At 43.7% G+C, this 11,820-nt stretch overlaps 1 protein-coding gene across 12 annotated transcripts in view; it reads right to left on the reverse strand.

Annotated features, from left to right (window-relative positions):
• Positions 1-11,820, reverse strand: part of RNF170 (ring finger protein 170) — a 47,277-nt gene that overhangs the window by 34,695 nt on the left and 762 nt on the right. For 4 of the 12 annotated variants that reach the window (XR_012416408.1, XR_012416412.1, XM_073998747.1 and 1 more), the window contains exons 1-2: positions 11,425-11,652; positions 2,118-2,261 (exon numbers count right to left, since the gene is read on the reverse strand). Coding sequence is in view for 5 of the 12 variants with exons in the window: in XM_005563234.5 (XP_005563291.1) it covers positions 2,118-2,254 (137 nt within the window). In the remaining 7 variants the exon portion in view is untranslated. The other 8 variants (XR_012416409.1, XM_015454736.4, XR_012416410.1 and 5 more) reach the window with 5 other exon arrangements.

An 11,820-nucleotide genomic window follows, 5' to 3' on the forward strand; every position in this document is an offset into this window, starting at 1 on the left:
CACCTGCACATGGGAAGTCCAGGCTGCAGCTAGGTGTGATACCACCACTGTTCTCCAGCCTGGGCTACAGAGTGAAACCTGGTTTCAAAAAAATAATAATAATAATAGAAAAGGCCCAAGGACAGAGCCCTGCAGCAATATACAATATTTTCTATTTGGTGTATATTAAAACATTAGTCATGAATCCTAAGAACAACCTGCTTGGTGGAGTTCACTTAACTCTGCTATCATCTAGTCATTATTTCCCCCATGATATGCACAGTGTATCACCAGTATCAATCACTCTGGATTATCACTCTATAAAATACCCTATTGTAATCAAGATAATGTTACCCTAAAAAGAGACTATCAATACAGAGGTAAAAAAGTAAATTAATCACCAATTTTTTAAGTTTTCACATTTTGTTTAATACTTCTTTCTATAATTTATACAGGAAATACACTTACTTGTAATTTTTAGAATCATTTTTCTATTTTATAATTTTAAAAATTTATTTTCTATAATTTATACAAAATTTAACCTATCTTCATGTATTAACTCTTAAATTTCTACTTTATTATCTAGTTTCCACATACTGGTAGACAGACAGCTGAGCCTTTTAAATATTATTCTTGAGTCTATAATAGTCAATTTAAATTAATTTAATTTTTTTTTTTTTTTTTTTTTGAGGCAGAGTTTCAGTTTGTTGCCCAGGCTGGAGTGCACTGGAGCGGTCTTGGCTCACTGCAACCTCTGCCTCCCGAGTTCAAGTGATTCTCATGCCTCAGTCTCCCAAGTAGCTGGGATTATAGGCACCTGCCACCATGCCCAGCTAATTTTTGTATTTTTAGTAGAGACAAGAGTTTTACCATGTTGGCCAGGCTGGTCTCAAACACCTGACCTCAAGTGATCCGCCTGCCTCAGCCTCCCAAAGTGCTGGGATTACAGGCATGAGCCACCACATCCAGCCTAAATTAATTTTAGAATCAGGTGCAGTGGTACATACCTGTAGTCCCGGCAACCTGGGAAGCTGGGATGGGAGGACTCCCTGAGTCCAGGAGTTCAAGTCCAACTGGGGCAACGCGGCGAGACCTTGTCTCTAAAATAAATAAATAGGCTGGGCATAGTGGCTCATGACTGTAATCCCAGCACTTTGGGAGGCGGAGTCAGGTGGATCACTTGAGGTAGGGGTTTGAGACCAGTCTGGCCAACCTAGTGAAACCCTATCTCTACAAAAAATATGAAAAAATTAGGGCCAGGTGCAGTGGCTCATGCCTGTAATCCCAGCACTTTGGGAGGGTGAGGCAGGTGGATCACCTCACGTTGGGAGTTCGAGACCAGCCTGATCAACATGGAGAAACCCCATGTCTACTGAAAATACAAAATTAGCCAGGCATGGCGGCGCATGCCTGTAATCCCAGCTACTCAGGAGACTGAGGCAGGAGAATTGCTTGAACCCCAGAGGCAGAGGTTGCAATGAGCTGAGATAGTGCCATTGCACTCTAGCCTGGGCAACAAGAGCAAAACTCTCTCAAAAAAAAAAAAAAAAATTAGCCAGGTGTGGTGGTGTGTGCCTATAATCCCAGCTATTTGGGAGGCTGAGGCAAGAGAATCGCTTAAACTCAGGAGGTGGAGGTCGTAGTGAGCTGAGATAGTGCCACGCACTCCAGCCTGGGCAACATAGTGAGACTCTGTTTCAAAAAATAAATAAATAAATAAATAAGTTAAAAAATTAAATTAATTCTAACATTAGTTCCCTTTTTACTATACAAGTCTTTTTTTGCCTTAATTTTTCCATTTAAAACAAGGTATTTTGTACTTATTATCTATATCACCTACAAGTTGACGGATTTAATTATGAAAATTAAAGTTTTTTTAATTGTCATATACCAATAGAAAATACTAATATTTTATTCAAAATGTGGATGATGAATTTAATTATTATCTGGTAAGACAGCTGATGACAGAAAATATATGTGTTAGATTCAAAGCCCTGTGGAAAATAACATACCTTAGTAAACATCTACAATCACTGAGCTCTGTTACTTGCTTTTCATATTAAGTATTATACATTATTAGGGGTCAAAAAGTCAGCAATCCTTGCAAATGTATTCAATTCTTTTGTCCTTAGTCTTACCTGAAAAGTGCATATACCAGGGTAGCAATCAAAGCGAAACTGACCACAACTGCCACAAGTACTTGGTCGCTTACTCCTTCTATAACTGAATCATCATCCAGTTTCAAACTTTGAACTTCACCTTGATATTTGGCCATTCCAGGTCTAAAATAAGAAGAAACAAGATGAGAGTTACAAATGACACAGTGAAAATGAAATATACTAATAAAAACAATGTAAATATAACTGACTTCTAACATATTTAGTTTCTGATAGGCTGCAATTAAGTACAACTCCAGTAGGGATTCCCCATCATTGAGTTCTTTAAAATTTGCCAGACACATTATTTTGTGGAGTACAATATTCTATTTCTTTTTCTTTTCTTTCTTTCTTTCTTTTTTTTTTATGGAGTCTTGCTCTGTTGCCAGGCTGGAGTGCAGTGGTATGGATCTCAGCTCACTGCAACCTCCGCCTCCTGGGTTCAAGCAATTCCCCTGCCTCAGCCTCCCAAGTAGCTGGGACTACAGGCGCGCACCACTATGCCTGGATAATTTTTTGTATTTTAGTAGAGATGGGGTTTCACCATGTTAGCCAGGATGGTCTCAATCACCTGACCTCGTGATCCACCAGCCTCAGCCTCCCAAAGTGCTGGGATTACAGGCATGAGCCACTGCACCCAGTCAAATTCTATTTCTTTTAAAGAAAACAATTACCATAATTTATCATTTATTTATGTAGTTTTTAAAAATGTTTTTTCCTCTTCAAGCTTAACCCCTTTTAAAAAAAATCCATTCTTGGACCGGATGCAGTGGCTCACGCCTGTAATCCCACCACTATGGGAGGCCAAGGCAGGTGGATCACTTGAGGTCAGAAATTTGAGACCAGCCTGGCCAACATGGTGAAACCCCGTCTCTACTAAAAATACAAAATTTAGCCGGGTGATATGCGCCTGTAATCTCAGCTACTCTGGACGCTAAGGCAGGAGAATCGCTTGAACCTGGGAGGCGGAGGTTGCAGTGAGGCCCAGATAGCGCCACTGCACTCCAGCCTGGGAGACAGAGCAAGACCCTGTCCCCCTCCCCGCCAAAAACAATAAATAAATAAAAGCCATTCTTGTCCAACTGCTCTTTTCTTATTCCTGAATAGCAAATAAATTCTCTACATAGATCAGATCCCTCTTCCCCCTCACAGCATGTGTATGTCTTGTGGCATTACCCATGTATTGACAGGAAAGAAAATATATTATAGTCTTCTGTAAGCATTCTCATATTCTCTAGCATATACCCTGTACATAATAGGACCTAACAGATATTTGTTTAAATAAAAGTGACTTACCATACTTACAGTGTTAGTAATTTGAAAAGTAAAAGACATTTAGGCTATAGAACATTTATAGTTATACTAAAACTACTTGAAATAATGAAAATTCTGGTGCTTGAAAAACTATTTGCCCACCTGAAACTAAGCTCAGCTTATGGTTCAGAATTCTTTGAACTGCTTGGAATATAGAATCACTTTGATGCTGCATTTCCTTATAAAGAGAAAAGGGAGGATAAGAAACTTTCCTTCCCATACTCTACACTAGAGAAAAATGGTAGTACCCAATTCTATAGGTATGAGGGGAGATAGCCCAATCACACTGGAGTCCAAATATCACAGGTAATTCACATTTTTTTCAGACAAAACAGGAAGTGTCAAAGTCTTATAATACACCTAAAGAGAAATTAAGGAAATATTCAATTAAATATATATGAATAATTAAAATAAAGTTCTGCATTTATGTAACTTACTGAGCTGAAATAAGTTTTATTCAATATCATCACTAGTCAGGTATTTTGAGTATACACGTCTCAACACCTTTGAAAATAATCTGAACTGGCTGCTAGTAAGAAAATTATCGCTCCTGGAAGAAACCTACGCAAACAGATGAAAGGCAGCTTTCATCAGCTTTACACGGAGTAATGGCCTGATACATGCAACTTTTAATGACTGGTTTCAAATAGCCATTACGAAGGGGCACACCAAGAAACTCACAGAAAGAGCTCTAATTGCAGTATTTTTATTCAAAAGAACAGTTAAATGAGCTGCCAATTGAACTGAAGAGCCTCAAATAAGCTAGAGGTGGGCCATGGAGTCAATTTAGATTTTTATTTCATCAGGTTTCCTCTTTTAAAATTAGAGATGCTATAGCTGTTTCAAAAGTCCTAAGGGCAGTGAGAACTACTTGCATCTGCTCAAAGATAACCCAAATGTTATCCCCCATGTCAAGATTTCCAACCTCTAATTATCCCACAGAGCTGTGAAGGTTAAAACAAATTAACAGACTGGGCGAGGTGGCTCACGCCTGAAATCCCAGCACTTTGGGAGGCCCAGGCGGGCGGATCACGAGGTTAGGAGATCGAGACCATCCTGGCTAATACGGTGAAACCCTGTCTGTACTAAAAATACAAGAAATAGCCGGGTGTGGTGGCGGGCACTTGTAGTCCCAGCTGCTCGAGAGGCTGAGGCAGGAGAATGGCGTGAACCCGGGAGGCGGAGCTTGCTGTGAGCGGAGATCTGGCCACTGCACTCCAGCCTGGGCGACTGAGCGAGACTCCATCTCAAAAAAAAAAAAAAAATTAACAGAGGTGAAAGTGCTTTGTAAGTTAAGTCTATAAACAAATGCACTGTAATTATTCCTACTCACATTTTCTCCTACGCCATACATTTAGGCAGTTTATTATTTTGTACTTAAAAAAATGCATTACATTTGTTTCTATGTCCTTCAAGGTGCGATCAATGGTAATGCAAATAAATTATACTATACAACATATACATATAATATATATTATATTTGACTACTATGCGATTATGCTTTTTTTTTTTTTTTGAGGCGGAGTCTTGCTTTGTGCCCAGGCTGGAGGGCAGTGACGCGATCTCAGCTCACTGCAAGCTCCGCCTTCTGGGTTCTCCTGCCTTAGCCTCCCGAGTAGCTGGGACCACAGGCGCCGGCCACCATGCCTGGCTAATTTTTTCTATTTTTAGAAGAGACGGGGTTTCACCGTGTTAGCCAGGATGGTCTCGATCTCCTGACCTCGTGATCCACCCACCTCAGCTTCCCAAAGTGCTGGGATTACAGGTGTGAGCCACCGTGCCTGGCCTGCGATTATACTCTTAAAATATTGCTTCATGTACATTTCCAAGAGCTCAGAGATCCAGGATATTTAAGTATTGCATGGCCATATTATTTCATTTGCATCATTTGAGAGCAGATATTCCCAGCAGTGTTGAGAGGAAAAGAGAAGGGCACCGCATTTTCTTGTCCCATGGAAATCCCAACAAAAGCCAGGCTGTCAAATGGAGATCTACTAATGCCGTTTGACCTGCTTGTTGGGGGCTTCTATAGCACAACTTCTGCCATAGTTTCTCATAAAATTGAAGTAAAAAAGCAACTGTAGGTGCTAGTGCCTAAAAATGAGGTATTGTACCATCACTTCAGTTTGGAAAGAGGCTGGTCTGATTTAAAACTCCAGAAGAGAAATAGGAAACAAAATTTCCTACTTGGGGAGATGACATATACCTCAGTCCTGAAAATGAATTCCAAAATCGAGGACTTCTGTTCTCCAACTTTTGTTGTTCAGTCAGTGATTATCCAGAACTAAACAGTGCTGCTGATTCTGTCCAACCATACAGGCTGTAAACTGAAGCCCAAGCAGTTGTTGCTTGGACATGAAGAGCCCTGAATTTTAGTTCCAATTCTGTCACAACAACTGTGTAAAAGTAAATAAAATTTAAAAGTTGTTAGAACCTCTAAAACGCCTTAAGCCTTGAGAGAGATGTGACTATGATCTGGGTCATGTAACAGGTTTACAATTCTGTTTCTTAGATTTTTAGCTTAACTCTTCCTGATTGTTCTTGTTCTATAAACAACTAAGAAAAGACTAAGTCTTTTTTTTAAAAGAGACCAGATCTCCTCCTTCTAACTGCTGATCTTTATTACAGATTAACTGCCTCTTTTATTGTCCTGTATGGAACTCAGACCAGATGGTGCCCCAAACAGGGATCTCATGACAGTTACACTCTTTCTCCCCTAAAAAAGACACCTTGACTAATCAGATCATTATAACTGTACATTAAGCCTTACATTAAGATATTAAAATTCTGTTAAATATAGGATTTTGTCTATATAAACAATCCCAAATGTCTATAACTAAGAGCACTGACTTCCATGCTTTTAAATCTGTCCTTTCCCAGGTGGCCTGTCCTCAACCTTTACACTTAAACTCTCTTTAAACTCAATTTTGACCTTTTAAATTATTTTAGCTTAACAACTGTGACTTTATTTCTTCACTTCCTTCTACTGCTAAATTTCTCTGATTCAGAGTTTCAGAATAGAGAAAAGGCCAGATCAAAGCTAGCATTAGAGTGGTTATCAGTGAGCAGCTGGACTGGCAAAGTCAGACCAACACCCTCCCTAGGACACAGTTTCAGTTTCAATTCTTTCAAGTATGAATTACTTTAACAAGAAAAATAAAGCCAATACTTGCTTCCTCTCTTGGTATGCAAATGGAGCTTCAATGTCCGGTCAGTGACCATTCTCATCTACCACCCAGTCGCTCAGTTTCCTGACGGTGCCTACTCCGGAGGCACCTACACTGACCTAAGTGGCATGACTGGCATGTCAACTGCTAAACACTCTCACTACACCATGAACTTCCTTTCTGAAAAAGATATTGCTCAAATTAATGTTTATAAATTAATTTTTAAAATTTATTTCTTGAGACAGGGTCTTGTTCTGTCACCTAGGCTGGAGTGCAGTGGCGCACCCTTGGCTCACAGCAGCCTCGACCTCCCAGGCTCAATCAATCTTCCTACTGTGACTACAGGCGTGCGCCACTAAGCTCAGCTAAAATTTTTTTATTTTTTGTAGAGACGAATTTCACTATCTTGCCCAAGCTGGTCTCGAACTCCTGGGGTCAAGGAATTTGCCCAGCTAGGTCTCCCAAAGTGCTAGGATTACAGGCGTGAAGTAGCATGCCCAGCCAAAAATGTTTATTGGTGCCAAATATTTACAGAATCTACAAGTGACTATAGTTTAGTTTTAGAATATGTAGATACTGTGCTCAATTGCTTCACCTTCAAAATTTATTATTAATCACAGAATGTTAAGCACTTAGTTCCAAGCATATAAAGTAACATCTTACTGGATTTATTTATTTTATTTTTTCACATTATTTGGACATTCAGGCCAGTGCAGTGGCTCATGCCTGTAATCACAGCATTTTGGGATGCCAAGGTGGGTGGATCACTTGAAGCCAGGAGTTTGAGACCAGCCTGGCCAACTTGGTGAAGCCCCATCTTTACTAAAAATACAAAAATTAGCCAGATGTGGTGGCACATGCCTGTAATCCCAGCTACTCGGGAGGCTGAGGAACGAGAATTGCTTGAACCTGGGAGGCAGAGGTTGCAGTGAGCCAAGATCACACCACTGCACTCCAGCCTGGGTGACAGAGCAAGACCCCGTCTCAAAAAACTGCCCAGATTTGATCATTACACATTGTATATATTTGTATGAAAATATCACAGGTACCCCATAAATATGTAAAACTATTATACATTCGTAAAAATTAAAAATACATTTTTAAATAATGAACTCCTTTCAGTCAGGAATCCTTTCTTATTCCTGTTAGTAGTGAGCAGGGTCTTACATGTTGTAGTGGCCACTAAATGTTATTTACATTAAACCCAAAAACGTTATTAAATGCATAAAACATGCAATGTAATCTATTTCATGGTATCCTATAAAATATGAAAAGAAGAGTTACTAATACTCGGTTTTGAACTGTTTTAAGATTTACAAAAACTGAACCCCATCCATCTTGGAAACTGTGCAGTATAACTGATAGAAGTTTGCAAAGAAACTGGCTTTGCTATTGCTCAGCTGGCTACATCTTATTGAGCAGTATCTTCAGACAGCAAAGCAGCACAAGTTCCAGAGTCAGACAGCCCTGGACTTACATAAAGTCTCTGTCGCAGCTTCCTCATATGTAAAAGGCATTAGGTTGAACCATATCAAACTGCCACTCTTTTTGGGGGCAGGCGGTATGGGGGGAAGTGCCTTGCCTTGTGAAGTTTACAATGAGATAATGAAGGTAAGGCATTTAGAATACTGCTTGGCACATCATATAGGCTCTCAGTAAATGGAAGCTACAGTGTTTTGGTTAATATTATTAACAACTGCCAAGGACTCAGCAGAACTACGATAAAAACTAGCCATGCCTGCCCCAGAGCTGCTCCACATAGCATCTCAAACTCTCTTTAATCACAGTTCTAAGTATGTGTTCCCTGAGAAGACAGGATGCTATCTGGAGCACTGTCACACAGGACATGCCCTCTTTAATCCAATAAGCAGCTGTGGGTGAGAACCAGCCTCCAACTAACCGGAGTAAGAGACAGCCAAGACAAGTTCAACTCACCTCTCCTCAGGCATTTCCAAAGTTTTCAGGGAAGGAAAAAAATAAACCACATAGAGAAAATAAGAGAAAAATAGGAAATTCCAGGACTTCCTGGAACAAAGGAGAGAATCTCAGTGCCTTTTTACCCTAAGGCTCATGTAGAAACTTGACAGCCACATGGCTTCTGCAATTACTCACATCCAAACGTTTTTACTAATTTCTTTCATCAAAGATAACTGGAATTACAAAATGAAACCTCCAGAACAACGCAACATCATGCACAAAAGCACTGTGGATATGCAGCCACGCTTGAAAAAGGAGGCTTTAGGTCAATTGTGTCAAAGCCTTGAAAACCCGGGCCACTGGAGGAAGGGTGCTCAGGACAGCACAGCCACAGCCACTCCAGTACGGCCAGCATCTTGTCTGCCCATCTAAAGACAAGCTGCATGTGAGTCCGGCGTAAGTCAATGTGACACATACTCACTGACTTCATTTGTTTGCCTACAAGATTATAGGTCACTTAAAAGTGCTAGAAATTCGATAGAAATAACCTGATAAGGAATGTAGGAACTCTAGTTTGACAAATATCCAGAGGCACCAACACGGGAACCAAAGACAGGCAATATACACATGTGTAACTTTTTTTTTTTCCCTCTTGAGACAAAGTCTTGCTCTGTCCTCTGGATGAAGCGCAGTGGCGTGATCTCGGCTCACTGCAACCTCAGCCTCCCACGTTCAAGTGATTCTCCTGCCTCAGCCTCCCAAGTAGCTGGGACTACAGACGCCCGCCACCACGCCCAGCTAATTTTTGTATTTTTAGTAGAGACAGGGTTTCACCATGTTGGCCAGGATCTCTTGACCTCGTGATCCGCTGGCCTTGGCCTCCCAAAGTGCTGGGATTACAGTGGCGAGCCACCGCGCCCGGCCACATATGTGTAATTTCTAAAGGTTTCTCTGCCCTTGGTGTAGGGAAGAATGCTTGAAAAAAAGACCATTGAGAATACTTCAGGTAAGTTTTTTTTTTTTTACACTTACAAAATGCTAAAGGATCAGGGGTCAACTATCAAGTGGTACTCTGTAAGGCATCCTTAAAAACTCAATGCTGGCTCAGGCTCGGTGGCTCACACTTGTGATCCCAGCACTTTTGGGAGGCCAAGGCGGGCGGATCACTTGAGCCCAGGAGTTTGAGACCAGCCTGGGCAACATAGTGAGACCCCCTCTCTACAAAAAATAAGAAAATTAGCTGAGCATCGTGGCCTGAACCTGTGGTCCCAGCTACTTGGGAGGCTGAGGTACGAAGATCACTTGAGCCCAGGAGACAGGTTGCAGTGAACCAAGATTGCGCCACTGTACTCCAGAACAAGATCCTTTCTCAAAAACCACCACCACCACCACCACCACCACCACCAAAACCCCAATCAATGCCGTCTTGGTAGTTTTTTTTTTTTTTTTTGAGATGGAGTCTCCCTCTGTCGCCCAGACTGGAGTGCAGTGGCCAGATCTCAGCTCACTGCAAGCTCTGCCTCCCGGGTTTATGCCGTTCTCCTGCCTCAGCCTCCCCAGTAGCTGGGACTACAAGCGCCTGCCACCTCGCCTGGCTAGTTTTTTTTTTTTTTTTTTATTTTTTAGTAGAGACGGGGTTTCACGGGGTTAGCCAGGATGGTCTCGATCTCCTGACCTCGTGATCCGCCCGTCTCGGCCTCTCAAAGTGCTGGGATTACAGGCTTGAGCCACCGCTCCCGGCCTTGTCTTGGTAGTTTTGAGTGCTCAATGAGAAAACCTACTCTCAATGGAAAAAAAAGTGGGGGAAAGGGGTTCCAGGAACTACAAAGCAAAGCGAAAGTGTGCCCTGGGAAGTTAGCTTTGTCGCACTCCAAATAAAAACTCGGCATTGGCTGGTAGTTATGCATACTCTCTGTTTGCATCGACAATTCTCTAAGGACTCCAAGGCGCATGTCCTGGAATTCCAACACATTTGCACTAGGTTCCAGGTACACCAGAATGTTTACAGCCTTGTTCTGAGTAGCATCAGTCTGAACAAAACGCCCACCCAGAGTAGAATGGATTCACTGTTCTATTCGCACTGGAATACTAGGCAACAATGAAAATTACCTATAGATACACAGTACACCAATTTAATACTGATTGAAAACCACAAAACAACACACTGTCATCTACCCGCAAAAGTTCGAAAACAGGCAAAGGAAAACGAGATTGCATGCACACACAGATGATAAAACTGTAAGGAAAAGATCACACTAATCAGGCTGAGAGAATCAGGCTCCGAAAGGAGCACAGGGTATGGGTGAGAAACTCCTGGGGTGCCGGCAATGCCCTTTTCGTTTTTATCTGGGTGTTTTATTAATTCTTCTTTAAACGTGTATGTCGTATGCACTTTTTTGCGTATGCTATATCTGTTAAAAATTTATCGGCAGCCCTGCAGAGAGATCGTGCCTCTAAAGAGGCGGGAGCTCCAGAACGATCCGCCTCGCCATTAAGCGAAGCCAACTCCGAACGCTGAGAAACGCAGGCCCGGGGTCGGCCGGGGTCCTTACGGATTGGCGAACGGGCGCACACCCCTCCTGCATTAAGGAGAGTTCTCAGGGTCGCGTTCCGAGCGACCCTAGAGGGAGCGGCGGTGTCCTCGCCGCCGGCCAAGCCCACTACAGCCGCTCTCCGCGTCGGCCCCTCCACTGTCGCCGGCGACTCCGGACAGCCGCGGAGCGATTCTGGGGCTTCCAGAGGAGGGCGGGGAGGAGGGGGGGAGGAGGCGGCGATTCCCGCCGACCCGCAGAGCCTCGGCGGCCAGAGCGACCCCAAGACGGCCAGGCCCCGCCGTCCGCGGCTCCGCTGGCCCCGATAGGGTGGGCGTGGCCGCCGCGCGCCGGACGTACCTCTCCACCGCGAAGGAACTACCTCGCCAGTTCCCGGTGACAGAGGACAGATTATTTCCGGGACCGCTCCCGCCACCCCTCCCGGGCAACCCAGTACACGTCCCCTTTCTAATTTGGAGTGCGGGTGCGGGCGCACGCGCACTGCCGAGCTTCCGCGAGGGCGCGACCGAACGGCGGAGGAAGACCCGCCGCCGCAGCCTCCAGGGCGGGGCGCGTGCTCGTGCGCGCGCGCGCCTCGACACGCAGCGAGCTGGTGGCGGGGGCGCGCGCGGCGGCGGCGGCGGCGGCGGCGGCGCGGGTCGGCCGGGGCGCGAGCGTGCGCAGTGGCTCCTCGGCCGCGGCTCCAGCCAGGGCGGCGGCGCCGGGGAGGAGCGGTGTGGGCGGCCGGGGGCGGGG

The sequence above is a fragment of the Macaca fascicularis genome, chromosome 8 (assembly GCF_037993035.2).
Source record: "Macaca fascicularis isolate 582-1 chromosome 8, T2T-MFA8v1.1".
NCBI classification, from domain to species: Eukaryota; Metazoa; Chordata; class Mammalia; order Primates; family Cercopithecidae; genus Macaca; species Macaca fascicularis.